Source organism: Lytechinus variegatus, chromosome 15 (genome assembly GCF_018143015.1).
Source record: "Lytechinus variegatus isolate NC3 chromosome 15, Lvar_3.0, whole genome shotgun sequence".
Taxonomy (NCBI): domain Eukaryota; kingdom Metazoa; phylum Echinodermata; class Echinoidea; order Temnopleuroida; family Toxopneustidae; genus Lytechinus; species Lytechinus variegatus.
Window position 1 is genome coordinate 11,804,478 of NC_054754.1, and position 18,920 is coordinate 11,823,397.

Sequence of the window (18,920 nt, forward strand, 5' to 3'; positions counted from 1 at the left end):
TGTGTTCCCCTATATACTATTTTTGGTAGGGGTATACGTCCCGCTGTCACGGTACCCCTTGAGATTTCCGCCCATGTTTGCAGCGTTAAGGTTTTCACAACGTTGACAGGCATCATTGCAGCGGGCTTGCGTTGTTACTCTCGCCATGCATTTATCTGTATGAGAGTGAGTCAAGCGAACGAGCGAAAAAAAATCCTACTTTCAAAAGCGATAAGACCTTTGAACGCAATAATAAAATATGGCAGAGAATGGGATGTTATATTGTCAATGTCACCCGTCCCTTAAAAATATTACGAGGCAATGTAATGACAAGAAGAAAATTTTCGAAGCGAAATATTGCATTTGGACCCCTTTATTATGAAATTCCAAATGTTCATCTTTAAATTCCTATGTGGGATACTCCACATGCAGATAGGTTGCCAAAGGACATCACCTGGGACCGCTGCCCTGCAAACACGTTAGTCTACACAATAGAGTACAGTCATCAAATTCCAGTAAACAGAGTCGTCGATCTTTGGGACGGGAGACGACCCCCCCCCGTGACAATATTTGGAGGGGTCAAAGATATCAATTTTGCCCCCAATATGGCATCCTGTAGAATCTCTATGAGGCACTGCAAACAGCCCTTAATATCAGGTCCCGTTTTAGGGCAGATTTTTTTTTTTAATCTAGCCCGCGCTTCGCACTCGCATTATTGTTTTAATTGGTGATGCAAAACATGCTTAGAATTCATGTCTGAAATTAAAAATTTTCAGCTCGTGCTTCGATCTCGGAGTTATTGTTTGTTATTCTGTTTATGCACATTGCATCGAATGTCCTGTGTTATGTTTTAATCTAGGCCTATGAAAAAGCAGCTCGTACTAAGCATTGTAATACCGTGTTCTTTAGCATGTAAGAACGGGTTTGAACTGTAGGTTATAGTTTTTAGGCCTGAATGTTACATTTTTCAGCTCGCATTTTTCGCTCGCATTAGCCACCCATCCTATTTCATGATTACATAAAGTGTTTAACCTGTCCAGTTTTCGGTCAGAATATCACAAGTTTTGAGCTCGCGCTTCGCGCTTGCATTATTTGATTGATGTTCTATTCAAGAGACTATGCAAATAGTATTTGATATATACCCCTTTTCAGGCAGTACACTATATCAACAATTTCAGCTCGCGTTTCGCGCTCACATTAATTGTTTAGTTAGATACGCATTATAAATTGTTCATAGTGAAAAAACAAATCTTAGAAGTTTCGGATCGGAAAATCGAAATTTCAGTTCACTCTCGCCGCAGCTCTCTCATCAGTACGTTAGGCCGATATATCCATACTATTCATCGTTACAAAATGTGCTTTGAATATCCAGTTCCAAATCAAGCCTATTAACTTCTAGCTCGCGCTTCGCGCTCGCATTATTTGTTCGGTGAGATAAGTATTTAATTCATAATTCACTGCAAATGGGTGCTTTTGCAGGTCAGTGTATCAACAACAAAAAATCAGCCAGCGCTTCGCGCTCTCATTAATCATTATTTTAGTCAGATACGCATCTTGTTCATGATTACTGTATGTCTAATTATGAAATATTAAAAAAAGCGAAATTATGTTTAGGCAGGTAGAAGCCGCGCAAAGCTTATCCAGGATCTGACTAGCTTAGATAAACAAGTCTCATAAATTAAAGCTAAGCCGAACTAGATTTCGTCCAGATCAATAAGGAGTAGTTGAAATATTTTTTTTGTATTAACTTTAATATATAAGGAATATACAACAAATACACCGGGCATTTTATTTCTCGAAAGTATAGTGGAAAGTACCGTACCGTATATTCATCTTCGGTCGGTCCCTGGGAGCATTTCATGAAAGGACTTGTCAGACGTTTTATCCGACAAGTCCCAGTTTATCCGACAGTTCCCATAGTAACAGTGATTCTCGGCCAATCAAAATCAAGGAGAGTTATCTGGTTCGCGTTGCAGAAAGAGTTACAATCAATGGCAACTCTAAAGATCATGCGCAACTTGATTTTCAACCAATCAACAGCGCGCATTTGGGACTTGCGATAGATTTTTTGACTTGCGTTCAAACGCAACTCTTTCTGCAACGGACCCCAGATCTGACAACTTGTCGGAAAAAAATGTTGAAGCACTCTTGGTCCGGCAATGTTATGTTACGTGTGTGTGTGTGTGTGTATTTTCTTTTTGTCAGACGTGTATCAGTCAGATGTGATTATTTACGTATGGGACCGACCTTTAACGTCACCATCCGAAAGACGTATCATATGCGCGAGTGGTAAATTTACGCGCTCAGCGTAGGATGGAAAGCAAGATAAGAAAAAGATAAGAACAAAAGATAAGAACGTTTTCAGAATACCAATTTGATATCATGACGTAGATAAGAACAAAATTAAGATAAGAACGTTTTCAGAATACCGCCCCTGCGTCAATTTGTAACTTCCCCACAGGCGAACGCCATGTGCAACGCTCAGTCGAATAATTCCACTGTTTATTTGCGTAGATGGCGCTAGACTCAATTTCGTGAGCAAGCTAGCTACGAGCAGCAGCAAGCTACGGTATACTAGCTAGCCGCCGCCGAGGGCACGGCGCCCTGGCCCTAGCCGGCCCTGTGCAGTGCTAGCGCTACTAGCTCTGGCATATATCGGTATGCGGACGCACAACCGCGAAGTCCTTCTCTCAGAATTTATCCGTTTGAAGCTTTGGATGCATATGCCATAGAGATTGAGCTGAGCAAACGCTAATTCTACGGGATTTACCTTCATCCAGGACAACCTTTTTGTTGTCTATTGCCTTGTCGGGAATTTAGCGAGCCATTGATCTCCAATTTTCGGTGGGTTCAGTTTGAATTATTAAATCAGGCCCAGGCCGGGGTAACCCAGGGGCTCAGCGGCGAAGCTCCGCCGCGAATCGGGCCGGGGGAGCCGAGCATAGCCAGGTCCAGGAGGCTCTTGACCTAGCATGCCTAGAGTCTATAACTTAGAGAGTAAAAATCATTCACTAATGTGCGTTTACTCTCCACGGAGCCAGGGATTGTGCCCCTAGTATCATGTTTGTTTACGTTAGATCTTAATGCCTCTAAAAATAAAATGGGCTAACGCTTCAAGTTTTTCCGACATTTAGAGTCTAACTTACGGTCATTGACGGTACCACTATTTAGTATTTAGTTTAAGTTTAGACACTATTGCTAGATCAGTTTTTTGATGATCTTGTTTAGCCTAATGTTAGGCCCTATAGAACATTGATTTGATTTTTATTAACAGATAGTCTAGACCCTAGACTAGATCTTTTCATTAAAAAAACCAAGAAAAATATAATGAGAAGACGGAAAAAACTTGGCGTAGACAGCTGGCAGCCGTCTGTTTCACGGAGTTTTTTAACATATAATTTCTTTAAAATTTCTCCTTGTACACAGACAGCTCGCTATCGTGCAGCCACCATTAGAGGGTTAACAATGAAAAATTCCCTCGATGGGGGCTCATCGAATTTTGTCTTTACTTCATAAAAATATATTTAAAAAAATACCAAGTATGAAGTAAAGATTATTATTCCGTATTGCCTGAAATGCACCAAAACAGGGAAAAATAAACTCTTAGAAGGGGAAAAAGTAGTGACTTACATGTACTTTAGCTGTTGTGCAACTTCACTTCTCTGCTTTATCCAAACTTATTACATAAATATGGCCATTGAGTCCCTGTACAGATCGAGCTAGAACTTCGGTCTCTGTATTTCATGAGTGGAGCCAACTGAGTTCAGCTTAACAACCAACGTAAACAGAGACTGATGCTTTTGGTCTACCGATGGCGATGCTTAGAATTTTATGGCGATCTTGTTCTCTAGATCTATATGTTACTTGTTGGCCTAGCTCACCTTATGCCAGGCCGTAGTCATAGACATATCAACAGTTTAAATCTAAGTAATATAAGTTTATACATGTAAGTTAAACATCATGAGTTTAGCAGAGATGCCAAGTTCAAAAAAATGTAATGCGTGAGATTTTCATGACTCGACGTCTCTGTGCGCGCGCGGCCAGTACTTACACTCGTACGTTGCGAAAAGGTGCGCGCGCAACGCGCGCGCGCATGAGATATGGGCTTCAAAACCAGTTCAAAACCATGCGATGCACGCACGCTATTCATCGTATCACGTACTAGCTGTGCGCGCTGACTGCACTTTTGATTCGTCTCGCGTGCCGGGCTAGACGCGAAGGCGGTCGGCCAGTCGTATAATCTGGCGAATAATGCTACCTTTTCTCTTTTTTTCTGCCGGGTCCCGATGCGTGAGAAAAATGGGTGCCATGCGTGAGATCGTGAGACGGACCCTGAATGCGTGAGTCTCACGCACAATGCGTGAGACTTGGTAGCTCTGGTTTAGTACAGGGTGAGATTTATTTTGAATTTGCCTAGACTTGCTAGAATGAAATGAATCTAAAATTGAAACCATTTCATTGTAGGTATAGAGCCTAGTCTAAAATCAGTCTTTTATGTGGGATGTTTGGTGATTGTGAGTTGGAGTCGGGCAAGTCTGTCTTTCATGCTTTCCTTTGTGTGGGTTCTGTGATGGGGGGGGTGGGTGGGTGGGTGGGGTTGGGGGTAGGTTTGCGCACCTAAAGTAAACATATTCTAAATATAGACTAGATCTTATTCAAATTCCAAAAATAATGGACTAAAGTTCTTTTTATCTGGCTGCCCGTCATATTGACCATTTTTTTGCCATCATGAATGTTCTTATTGTTTTTCTTTTTCTTTGTAATACTCAAGTACATGTAGAGTCTTATATCTAATTAAAACAAAAAAATCCAAAAGATTTTTTTCTTCTCTCTTTTTTCATGTTATGCCTCTGAAAATTTGGATGCAAACATGCAAGTTACTTGCTAGTCTTTTGTGAAGACTCATTGATCAAAGTTTCAATCACAATCACAGTCTGGACCGGTGGAAGACATCAACCCTTCCTTGTCAAATTTGCTTATTTTCAAAATTCTAAATCCTGATTTGTTATGAATTCTTTAAACTTGAAAAACTGTAATTTTTAAACCTTGAATTGTATCAAATTAAATTGAAATGTATCAAATCCCTTGATATAGTTGTACACATCACATAACCCTACTGTATTAATGTTGGTGAAATAGCTGCTTGAAACGATATTTGTTTGCTTTCCAACAAGGGCATTGAATTGAGAACCAAACTGTGATAAGATAGATGGGAAAAATTTTTTCTATAATAACTTTCAAATTTCTCCTCTTCCATCTCTTTTCTTCCCCAGCTTTGATTGATCCGTGCATACAAAAACAAAGCTGCATTCAGATGCTGATGATATTCTGTGACTTCAGTGTCTCATGTAACTTTGTGTCTGTCACTCTCACGACTCGTGTGACTCAGAGTCCCAAGACCCGGACGTCCTTCCTCCTATGCGCTAATCTCCAGGAGGCCTTCTGTGCTCTCTCATTAACAAGTCACCTCTCCTACACGAAGATCCATATTCCACGGAATACATGAGGATTGCTGGCAAGGAGCAAACGACATCCTTTTAGGGACTGATTTGAATCTCAAACTCAGAGAAGTTGTCCTAGAGTCTTCTAGCAGGAGTCATTGCTTGTGGATTTTTCACGGAACATTCGGATAAACACGAGATGTATTAAACTAAAGCTAGAGAGCGGACGGGAAGACAAGTTGTCATGACTGTGCGTTTCATGTCAAATGCTTGATCCATCCTGAATTATCCAAATTATCTTTGATGAATTTGAGGAAAAGTAGATCATTCTTGCACTTGTTGCATGTTCATAACCGTTATCTACAGGAAATACAATAACGGATATCGCAGCAGAGTTCTGGAGACAAGTATGGGGAACGCTTCACAAAAATAATCCTTCAATAATTGGAAGTTATCGGAATCATTGGATGACGTTAATATCCTTCATCCTTGTATATTATTTTGTCATTTGGAATAAATAGGATCGATAAATCAAGATGCCCTCAAGACGTAATAAATACAATTTAGTAGAGGATGCCTACGATACGCGCATACCACTTCACAGTGAGGAAGCCTTTCAACATGGAATACACTTTCAAGCAAAGGTAAATATGCATATTTAATACATGAATGAGCCCTGTTTTTAATGTGTCAGTTATTTAAATTACAGAGGGGGTAGGCCTACATGTATATACTGACACTGCTGTTTAAAAGCACATTTCTCTCTTGGTTATTAAGAATTAGCCCGATTTTATCCACAGTGGTTTTTCTTCATGCAACTTGTTCACAAGTATAACGTGTAGAGAACAGTTACATGTACATGTAATAAAACTACCAAGTGATGATAGCCTTCTTCTAATCTCAACTCCACAAACATGCCTTCTTTCCTCCCTTTTGGTTCCTTCTCATTAAACCCTTCGTTTCCTGATTGTATGCAATCCTCTCCTACATGTACTCCACTCCTGGATGAGCAGGTTTGCCATGCTAAAATTAGATTGCCTTAATGCGTAACATGGGGTGCAGCGATTAATGGCAAGATGAAGTTGAAGGACAGAAAATTGCCATGGTTACTTACTATTTGAAAACTGCATCGTATTCAGGGTGTGTGAAAGGATATAACACGTACATTAGCTTGTGCAAATGAATGAAATGATATTAACCTAAAGGCACATTGCCTTGCATTTGGGATTGCACATGTACATGTACTGCACGTACATTTCTACATGTACATTGTAGGTCAAGTTTTTGTAAGCAAAAATGAAGTAGGGACTACACAACTGTACACGTAGTTGTAACTAGACCAAGCAAATATAAACTGTAATAACATTGTAGGAACCTCTCTCATATTCTCTATAAAGTCTGTTGGTTTGTTTCTCTGAATTGTCCCCATTAAAAACATGTAAAGGAACCTGATTATTTATAATATAAAGACCACCTGTTGATGAAGAGTCCACTTCTCCAGTCTCCATTGGAAGTCTACAGGTTTCTCTGTATACTTTTTTGAAATGGAAGAAAAGACAGTACAGTATATGAAAGCCTTTATGGCAAATAAGGACAATACGGTACCATGCATCTTAATGGGCTCTGCTCACCTTTTTCTGTTGGCTTTAATAACTTGAGTTATTGAAGCCACAAAGTAAAGAGCTAAACCCTTCTTAGGTTTACAGTGTAGCTCTGACTGTGGAAATCTATTTCATGCAAGGAATTGGTATTTTAAACCGGATTATCTCATGCACTGGTTGCACTCTTGCCTTCTTCCACCCATTACAGGTACATTTCTGCATTTAACCTTTACTTGTAAAATAGGATTAGCTTATCTCTTGTGATGGTCACACTTTCACCTGTGATCTTTCTCACAATTACCTGTGTTAACGAATTTATAAGAAGCTTATAACATTACTCGGCTCCCTGAACACAGATTAGTGGCAGTCTGATCAAGCTGGTATGAAAAGGGTGGGTTGTGGTGGATTTTCACAGTTCCGAGTGCTTTTTACACTGTTGGCTTACATGCATGTAGATCAAGTTATCAAGTAAATTGTAATGCATAATGTGCATACTACATATTTTAATGAGGGTTGAATTATGTAAAATATTGAAATAGTGCCACAATACAAAGTTACATTTGAAACTTGTAAGAACAAGGTTTAGATATTCACAGAATGAATTCTTTTTGCATAATTAATGATCTTGCCAATTCGTGAGAGATCTTAGCATTGGGAAGTTTTGAATTACAAGGGGATGAATACATACATATATTTGAGAGTGCTTTATGGGAATGTGCAGCTTTGGTTTTAAGATTTGAAACTACGTGTATTATTCCTTTACATGTACATGTACATTGTACTACATATTGTGTCTAAATGTAGGCCTATATTGAATTTTAATTGGTAAATTATACATTTGTAGGCAGGTCATTATGGCGTTTCAAAGTTCCTAACTATTGTAATAGTGCGCCACCCTATACAAAGCAGGAAATGATAAGTACCCCTACTAATATCAACAAGTAGCAAATGCATTCTTCTACCTGGAGATGTGACCGTGCCGGGTATCAAGTCCATCTTGGGGAGAGATGTGATGGTATTTGAGCAAGCATCTTAACTTTATCACGATCTTCCATCGAAGGAGCGATGAGTCATCGGGGCTAGCGGTGTCTCTTCTATTTGCTCAGGGAAGTTGATGAATATCCTGACTTTGCTTGGTGGGCGACTCGCTAGCCTGCTAACCTTTAGCGAGCAGGCGCCCCTTTTCAATCTCCTCTGTCGTGACTTCGGATTGGAAAGGAGTGTTCGGCAAAAATATATTGACATTTCAATAAAGATATTTGTCCCGATGTTTGCTGTAATGTACCTGTAGGCCTCTGGATATTTTGTATAGATTGTACTTTGCTATTGAAAGAAAAAGAAGTCTAAAATGCTAAATAGCCCAACCCCTCATGCAAATAAAAAGAAAGAAAAAGAGTGGAAAACAAGGTGAAATAAGCTGGAAATTGGCAGGTTTTATACATACATGTGTACAATTGAAAAATGAAGGAGAAAATATTTTCTTAAAAACAAACCTCATTTGATCCTAGAAGTCTGAAATACTACATGTATATAAATTATAAAGCAAAAAAAAATAAAGTGTAGGACCTATACACATGCTGTACTTTACTTTCACAGAGAGAATTATTTTTAAAACAGTCAATTGAATTTGATTTCATTTGAAGTGTTGATTTTGAATCTCAATTTCAAAACACAATATTCAGAAAAGAATGGAGACACAGAATAGCCCGGACACCGTTATCTTTGTATACATACAGCATGAACATGGGTTAATTCTGAAGGTCAGTGCTTTGGGCATGAATTGAACACCTTGATGTAAATTGTATGTTTTTTCAAGTTCCCATTCATTGCTTTAGTCAAATATTTACATGAAATTGTGACAGTCAGACAGTGTAATGACCTTGTGGATACATTGTAGATGAACAAAATGATTACATTGCATTCATACAAAAAATAGTTTGTGGATTGATGAACAATATGTTACTTTGCATTCATGAAATTGTTTTTTTATTGCTTTCCTGCACGGTAAGCAGTGCACATAACATACACATACACAGTACAGGCACATATATACATGTGTTGAGAGAAAATAATTTGATCATCATTTGCAGGTGTTTTTAGGAAGTTGTTTACGCTTGGATTGTATGAAGAAACAATGTGACAAATGTCTATGTAGAGGGAGTGACCATGGATAAGGCCTCCCTGATTGAAGTTTCTATTGGAAATCAATAATTTGTTCTCTCATTCATTGAATACCTGATTTGGAATGAAAGGGGGGTAGGAACTTTAGGAAGGAAGTCAATTTAAAAACAGGTCAGGGGGCCGTTTCTTAAAGCTATTCGTAAGTTAAGAGTGACTTTAAGAACGACTGATGAACCTTTCTTACACGCTAAACCATCGCCAATGAAAATACCATCTATCGATAGAAAGAATCACTAGTCGTTCTTAAAGGACAAGTTCACCCCAACATAAAGTTTAATTCATTAAAAAGAGAAAAATCCAACAAATATAACACTGAAAATTTCATCAAAATTGGATGTAAAATAAGAAAGTTATGACATTTTAAAGTTTTTCTTAATTTGACAAACAGTTATATGCACATCCTTGTTGGTATTCAAATGAGGAGACTGATAACATCATCCACTCACTATTTATTTTGTATTTTATTATAAGAAATATGAAATATTCTATTTTTCTCCTCATTGTCATGTGAAACAACAATAATTCTTCCCTGAACATATAGAATTAGCAAAAAAAATAATACTGTATGGTTCAGTCAAGTTGGTCCATATTGTCAAATTCGTAAAAATGAAATATTGTATAATTCAAACAATAAAAAACAAAAGAAATAGTGAGTGAAGGACATCATTGACTGTCTCATCTGCATGTCACTGAGTTGTGCATATCATTGTTTTTTGAAAAATAAGCAAAACTTTGATATGTCATAGTTTTCTTATTTTACATCCGATTTCGATGAAATTTTCAGCATTATGCTTGTTCAAATTTTCTCTTATTATTCAAATCAGCATTTTTCTGGGTTGGACTTGACCTTTAAGTTCGCTCTTAAGATACGAACAGCTTTATGAAACACACACCAGATGTGCCAAGTACATGTACCTGTACATTGTACAGTATGTACATGTAGTCATGATGTGAAAGTTGGAGCTCATGTGCTCAAGTGCTCTAACATTATATTGATAATATGGATTATGGGAAATTCATTTTGAATTAAAAAACATGAGTGGCACTTGGCATTGGCTGTCATGTTATAAAGTATTGAGTTTGTTTTATAGTTTTTGTCTGGGGCAGTCTGCTTTCATATGCTTTCATTGTGCTTCCTGTAATGTTCTCACAAATTGTATCCAGATTTTGTAATGAATAGCATCGTAGTCATAGCAGATGGACCTACATGTACATGTACCTGTACCATATGCCATGATAGTATATTCTTTATTCTAATGTTAAAAAATAGGACAGTAGGCCTGTACATGTAGTACATGTATGTACAATGTAACATACATGTACATGAATACTACATGTGCATGCATTCCAATATGCTTGTGAAGAAATACTTTCTTGAATGAATATTTGGAAGTTAATGCAGAGTTTATTGGCTCCAAGAGGCAAGTACAGTGTACAGTGTAGTTGTTTATACAGACCCGCCATTATACTCCAGGGCATGCGGACTGAATTCAAATTAAAGTCGAGATTCCAGAGTTGATATCATTATAATGTGTTTTCTTTCCCTGTCCAGGCTCCTGGAGGCTGGAGTCTATGTAGGAAACTGCACTTTGAGAGTTCGATGAGCATAGTATTATGTATTTTGTTCATGAGCATATGAGGTGCATGTAGTGTTTTATTGGAAATTTAATTTAACTTTCAAAACAGTGTATTTTCTTTTTGTGCATACATGTACAAATATTAATAACAAACAATATTTTTATCATCATCCTCTATACAGTGTAGAGCTTGATTTTTTTTTTCAAATACAGTGTAGGCCTACAGGAGAGAATTTCATTAATATTTGTTGTCAGATCTGATAACTTTCCTTGAATTTGATTGGCTGAGAAGCACAGTTTCTATGGTACATGTAACTGCCTGATAGACCAGGGGGGTGTTTCACAAAGATTTACATGTAATTATGACTCAGGTCGCACTTAAACGACGACGCGTACATGATATGCAACGCGCAATCTTATTGATCAATACGCAGTAGTGGGCGTCCTCTTGGCATGATCTGACCAATGCTGTCATGCCTTTTATACTGTGCGCAACTAGACATTTAAGTGCGACTCTAAGTCATACTTAAATCTTTGTGAAACACCCCCCAGGACTTGTCATATAACAAATGGAATTCAGTGGATATCTGACTGCTGTTGCCTCATTGCGTTTTGTATTGTGTCAAAATAAATTTTCAAAAAATTGATAGAATCAGAATTTAATATGATATGAAAGCATCTCATTTCTTGGAAAAATTAGTTCTGATGATCATTGAAGCATTGCGAGTTGCATTTCAGTGATCACAGGAAGGTTGGAATACATGCATTATCACACTTACATACAAATCAATTATAATCATTCTTGCTTGACTGATCACAATTTGCAACTTGGTGAAAAACAAAGGCTTGATACATGTACGTTCCCTTTCATGCATGTATACTGTTATTTCGATTTTATGATAGTTAGGTTATTTTTTTTTATTTCCAGCATACTTCATCCACTCTTTTTACAATAATATAATGGTACCTGTACATGGAGCACCTTGTCAATTTTTATGATGTACATTAACTGTGACAGTAGTTGCTATTTTTTTGCAAGAATTTGCAAAACATGATATTGTCATAATCATAATCAATTTATAGGGTATTGTCATAATCATCATCATTTCCACCATCATCACCATTGTCACCAGTCACCACTATATTCATCATCATCATCACCTCCATTACCACCACCATCATCTTCATTATGATCATCATCATCATACTCATCATCACCATCATCATCATCACCACCACCACTATCATCATCATCATCATCACCACCACCACCAATATCATCACCATTACCATCATTCTCATCATTACTATCATCATCATCATCATCATCATATCATTACATGTACGTGTATATCATCATAATCATCTTCAATGCTCTCATCATTGTCAGCATTATATTTTTCTTGAACATTTATTATCAAATTACAAACTATTTAGGCAGACACACTGTACACATATAGTATACATTGTACATTTACATGTACACGTAAAACATAATTCCCAATGTCACGGACAGTAAAACAATGGATTGTCAATCGCTGGCCTGCAATGTACACCAGGCCTGCAATTTTCTCTGACTCAACTGTGTTTAGTGATGAGACTAGCCATTTTGATTGGCTATCACCCTGCTCATTACCTCCATTGATTGATCCCACCATATATCCATGTGGTCATTCCATTATCAGCCGCTATAATCATTACACACATATTACACTTCATGAATTGCATTACTGTACTCTTTGGTAGTGGAATGCGAACAGAGGAAACCGAATCATATGTTTATTTAATTACGGTAGACCAATGTCCCAGTCATTTTTGTTTTGTTTTATGTTGATGTGCCACCCCCCCCCCTGAAAAAAATAATGTGGAGATCATATTGGCATAATGACAGCCCAATATACTGTAATCAGTATTAAAATTTGAGCTGTTGGAATCATTAGCTGTGACACATCACATAACGAAACATCACATTACGTCACCATACTGTTTCAGGAATACTCATATGATTATGAATGAGGAAAATAAATCTGTGGTCACTATACAGGTTTCGTATGTGCAGCTGGTTTTTCAGTTTGAAGGGCGACAGTGCTTGTGTACATGTACAGTGTACATGAATAAAGATAGGGAGTGAATTATCATCAAATTGTATGCAAAATATTAAAAAGAAGATTACATTTAAAAAATATTTGATGGACACCTTTATCATACATGTACCGTACATGTAGTTTACAATTTCAAATTTTCTTTATACAGGTACTGTATGTTTATAGGAAATCTTCGGTACTTGTTACCTGATTTTGTATAAATATATCAAGTTTTGTCAGCCTAATTGCCACGATTTCACTTTTTAGGACCAATTGTATATTAATCCTGATGCTAAATTGGACACCATGTCCATGTAACGGTGGTCTGCCGCTTTCTGTTTTGCTCAATAACTTCATAGAACGGTGGTCTACAGTATAAATGACACAAAATTGGCAGTAAAATTTATGGTCTTGTTTAGTAATACAAATATAAAGCGTATAATACAGATACATTTGTATACTAACTATACATGTATTCCATAAAGTGTGTAGTTTATAAGTATGTTGAAATGCCCAGATTTGTGTCCAACTTATGAAAAGACCCCAATATCCCAAATTTCATGTACTTGTAGAGTATGATATGCGTTCATATTTTCCTCTCTTTTTACAATTTCAGTATATTGGTACCCTTGATGTGCCCAGGCCAAGCAGCAGGGTGGAAATTGTAGCAGCAATGAGAAGGATAAGGGTGAGATTATCATTATTTTCTTATTCTTAAAACTTAGCCCTGCTCAGAATACTTTGCACGGTTCTTGCCTATTTTTCTTTATATATATATTATTTTTAATGTTGAGTATAAAAAATATGTGACAGCAAACTTATGACATACCTAAACAGTGTTTGGGGTGTTGAGAGAAAACGTGTATGTTTAATTCCATATCAATTGTAAGTCCCACAATTCAGGGTATAGAACACAAATATGTAGTTTATTTGCATTGAGTTGCAACTCAACATTCTTTCAATACCCCTTTATGCTTGACTTTCCTGACCATTGAGTTGCAATCGAATGTAAGTTTCATCCTATTCCCCGTAAAATCTCCCAAAATTCAAGGAGTGGATGCGACTTCATACTCAGGCTTGGCAAACAGCTGAGGGAACATGCTAGAAAAGTGCAGAAGAGAAATATCTGGCCCATGGGACTGCAAATCTGTTTGCTCATTGGGCTGCAGAGTGGTTATGAGCAGACATTACAAGCGGCAAACAAGCGACATATGCCTGCCATGTTTCATCAATAACGTCCAATCATTCCGTCCAGAAATACACCGGTGATATCATGCACAGGAAATGTGTCATAAAAGAGCACAAATGGTGCGGAACGTTTGTAGAAAGAAGCTATCAAATATAGTCAAGGTCCCGTACAAGGCCATTCTAAAGATAATGAGACCTTGGATGAATAAAGTTCAGTTTGTTTATTTATTCAAGTCCGTGTAATGTACATGTAGAATGATTAGTATGTTATTTACACAATTCGAATAAAAGTAGGGCCAAAACTCTATTTTACCTGGGATTTTTAAATTGAAAGTGTACGTATAAAAATATAAAATCATTTTGGATTGTATTAAACTTTAATTTCATCCCTAATGGATGGAAATGAAATGAAATAATTTATTTTCTACTCTATAAATTAATGGAAATGCATAAAAGTTAACATGTTCATGCAGGTACTGTACATGTACTTGTACTCTTCCATGTACTGTACATATGTAGGCCTACATGCATTGCTAATTTACAATAACATGGCTTTATCTCCTATTTATAAAGTTAATGCAATGATTTTTCACCCCAAACTGGCAAACCATTCAATAATACTGATGTACAGTGTAGGAGTTATTTTTGATGAATTATTTCATGATGATTTATTTTGGAAGAACATTTCAACAGTGATTCATTTGCTTATTTATGGATCTACCCTCCGATTTAGGTCATCGGTAAATTGGCAACAATGAGTGATCAATGGGCATTGTGCGTTTTTTACTGAAAATGATGGGGGACTTTGATGGGAGTATTTCATGAAACAAACTGTATAATTTACTTGTACAATGTACATATACGTGTAGTCAGGGGGTTTCACTGACAGCTGTTATAAGCTACAGAAAACTTTGCTTCTCATTGGCTCAGAACAATTTAGACACTGTTCTCACTACCGTCTTAAAACTAGTTTAACGTGTAAAGAACGGTCGAAGCGGTCTTTGAAGCGATCTTCCAAACCAGTTCGGAAAACCACCTTGCGATGTAGTTTTCAAGATCGCTTTGCCTCGTAAACTGGTTTTAGCATACAATTTAAGTGAGGACACAACTGCTCTTCGGGAAGCGATCTTCGCATATTTTGAGCGTGCTACTCTACACACTGTGTAGAATGTCTACGCTGTGGTTTCGAATTTTGCGCGAAACTTGTCACCCCCACTGAGAGCATTTCCATCAACAAGGCCACTTAATACGTGAAATGGTTTTGAAAACCACTTTCAGCTGATCAAATGGGAACGCTAGCAAAGCGACCTTCCAAACTAGTTTCCTGAACCGATTTCCGGTAAACTAGTTTTAGAAAGTAATGAGAATGGTGTCAAGTCAACATTGGTCACTGAAAGATGCTTAATAGAACACTACCCAGATGTGCAAGGACATCATGAAGACATTCAACATCATGTAGGCCTATATGTACATGCATAGGAATATTACAGTTTGGATTAATGTGAAAGAAAATAATCAATCCTCTTTAGTACAATTATATCTTAAAAACCCAATATGCAAATATTGCAATGTGTACTGTAGATTCTGAATCTTGAAAATACATAGGCAGACTTAACCTTACTGTTGAGTCTAAAAACAGCATTTTCAAATTCATTCACTTCATTCCTTTTCCCAAAGAACACCAAAGAACAGGTCTTTTAGAAAGTCACTTTCAAGCCAATCCATTTCATAAATTCAAGATTGTACATCTTTCAATGCCAGTTCTACCTTTTTTTATTTTATCCCGGCTGTACTGTGCGCTTCTTTCATTAACCAACCCGCACATCTAGGGTTCCCCATTCACATTTCCTTCAACGTTTCTCCTTTCCTTTAATCCTGCATGCCAATAAAAGTGAAATCTCACCTGGTGGTTTATGTGTAGATGTAGGAAGCAGGGAGAAGGGAACAGGCACGTTCTCTTGCCAAAAGGCAATCTCTCCGCCCCTCCATTAACAGTCTTAGAAATGCTTGAAAATTGAGAGTTTTAAAAGAATCTTGTGAGTTTTTTTAAAGCATATTATATTAGTATTGATTTGAATTGGAAATTAAGGATGTTTCACTAAGAAAAAGAGTAGGCATGTTCAGACTGTATTCAGACTTTACACAATTTAGGGTTCATACATGTAGCCATACAAGGTTTTATTATTATCACTGATGCAGCAATTCCCAACTCCTTGCTATTATTACATGTATATCTCAATTCCTACATAAAACAAGAAACTTCTGTACTACATGGGGTTTTTTTGGGGGGGGGGGGTGCAAATGTAAATCCTGCCATTAAAGAATGTTCTGAAGGTACAATGTAGGACTTAAACCTCTTGATTTTAAATTATTAAGATTTACCTTTTTAAAATATATTTCAATAATGTAGTATTTGGACAATCTCTGTATGTTTTTTAATCTACTTGTATTCACTATATCATTATATAACTTTATTTTATAGATGATTTTTAGTTTAAATTTCACAACCAAATAATGAGCAATAAAAATGTGATATCACACTATAAAATTGACAATTCTTTGCATAAAACAGGATAATGCCTTTGAATAGTTAGTAAGGAATTAAAACCCAATCAGTCTACAGGGAAATGAAAATACAGAGCATTAAAGAGTATTTCTTTGGGGTTTAATACATCCAGCATTGACAAAATAATCCTACAATTATTTGTTAAGAACTATGCAAGATTAATGTCTGTACTACAGGGAAATCTTCAAATGACAAGCCTTCTGGCTGTGGTTTATTTCAAGGTACTTGCTCACCACTAGAGAAGGTGCTGCACCATCCCGAGTTTGCCCAATCTCAAGATTTTAACCCGATCGGCCCTCTTCGCGATTAATCTCGAGATTCAAGAAACCCTGTCTCCACCATCGCAAGAAGAGCAATTCCTGCTCAAGTGAGGCATCGATGCATTGGCGTGTATAAATAATCCCGAATGCGTCTGCACCTACAAATTATCGCGATAATTCGTGAAATAGCGCGATAAATCGTGAAATAGCGCGATAATTCTTGAAATAGCGCGCTATTTTGTAAATATGCAATCTCGAGATTAATCCTACGAAATAGCGCGATAATTGCATCTGCATTGCAAATAATCTCGAGATTGTTCAGATCGGGATTATTTGCCATATTTGAAAACTCGGCATGGTGCAGACAGCCCTTAGGAGAGGAGTTTCATGACAAAAACTATTCCATATTTTGATTTGCAATCCATTGGACAGTAACTTGCACATTGTATGTAGATCAACCATGCATTTCTAAAATGCACAATTTTAAGTATTATCAACAAATATTAAATATATTCTTATATATGCAGGGAACCACATGAGAAAAGTATTCATTTTAACAATATGGATAATGCATGGTGGATGCAATTAAAATATGAAATTATGATAAATGATAGATTTTATTTGTCAGGTACAGTAGGGCCTATATTACAAACAGGTGAAAAAGTACATGTATATCGTAAAACATAACAAAAATAGCAAGACAGAATAGCACATGAAAGCCTACATGGCTTATTTAAAATGGGGGTCTTTATTGTTGGATACCAATAACTATCTGTAGTCTGAATTCATCCCTCTAGTTTAATAGTTTTTCTATCATGTCTCTCTGTAATTTTACTGTCTACATGAGTGGCCATTTCGTCGCACGCACCACGAACCGTCCTCTCTGTGCACTTCGATGCGAAAGTTAGTTTCGCAGAAAACGCAATAAAGACATGCTTTTCTAAAATCAAGGAGAGCAAATTATTTACCGGCATTTTCGTTCGATACTTCGGATTCCAAAGTTTCATCCCGTATCTTTATATTTTCTTGAAGTGAATTATTTACGCTATAGTGGGCATCGTAACTAAGCGGACGGTTCGTGGTGAAATCGCGAGGCGCGATAGCGCACTGTATCTATTCCACGAACAGTCCTCTCTGTTACGATGCCCACTGTGGCGTAAATAATTAACTTCAAGAAAATATAAAGATATGGGATGAAACATTGGAACCAGAACTTTTGAACGAATACACTGGTGAATAATTTGCTCTTCTTGGAGGTGCACTTATTGCTGGTTTTAAAAAAGCTTTTCTTTAAATGCGTTTTCTGCCAAACTAACTTTTGCATCGAAGTGCGCAGAGAGGACAGTTCATGGTGCGTGCGACGATTTGTTCTTTTTGCCAATATGTTTGAAATAGCCCTTTTTGTATACACCCACTCACTGTGTATACATGTAGTGATAGTTTTAGAAAGACATAAATGTACATGTAGCCTACATCTAGTTTTAATTAAAACATTTTTTTAAATAGAAACTTTTAATACTCTGTAGTCAGAGTAGACTATCAATTCTATCAGGTGACTCACGATGATAATCATGGGTATCGTCACTGCGATCGTCAGATGGCCCGGAGAAGGCTATGTTAGAAAGGTGTCCCTGGAATCGATTTCCCAAATAGATCTTCAAGTGTCCATTATCATCAGAGAAACTGTTCTGAATGCAAATTAGGTCCTTTCAAGTTAATGCCGGAGATGGGTGAAAATCGAGAAACCAATTCAACAAAACACTGTCACAAGCAGTAATGGAATGAGGCAGGTACTGTATTTAAGGTCTCAAATAAAGATCAACAATGTTCATGCCATTTGGTAAAAGAAGTGTTCAAAAGGGGCCTCTGCTATTAAAAGGAAGTGATACGGTACAATTACTTGCCGGAGCTACATGTAAAAGATGATTCTGCTTGTAAGTTGAAAGTGGTTGATAGGTTTAAGAAATTCAATTTCTGTTCCTTTCAATGGCTAAGGTATAGGCTATACATGTATGTATACAGTATAGTACATATCATGTAGGT

At 37.1% G+C, this 18,920-nt stretch overlaps 1 protein-coding gene across 2 annotated transcripts in view; it reads left to right on the forward strand.

Annotated features, from left to right (window-relative positions):
- Nucleotides 1-2,516: 2,516 nt before the first annotated feature.
- LOC121428836 (carboxyl-terminal PDZ ligand of neuronal nitric oxide synthase protein-like) overlaps nucleotides 2,517-18,920 on the forward strand; it is a 30,498-nt gene continuing 14,094 nt past the window's right edge. The window contains exons 1-3 of one of the 2 annotated variants that reach the window (XM_041625703.1): nucleotides 2,517-2,823; nucleotides 5,253-6,064; nucleotides 13,480-13,551. In XM_041625703.1, the coding sequence (XP_041481637.1) occupies nucleotides 5,957-6,064; nucleotides 13,480-13,551 (180 nt within the window). In that variant the 5' untranslated portion in view covers nucleotides 2,517-2,823; nucleotides 5,253-5,956. The remainder of the gene's footprint in view (nucleotides 2,824-5,252; nucleotides 6,065-13,479; nucleotides 13,552-18,920) is intronic. The other variant, XM_041625702.1, reaches the window with a different exon arrangement.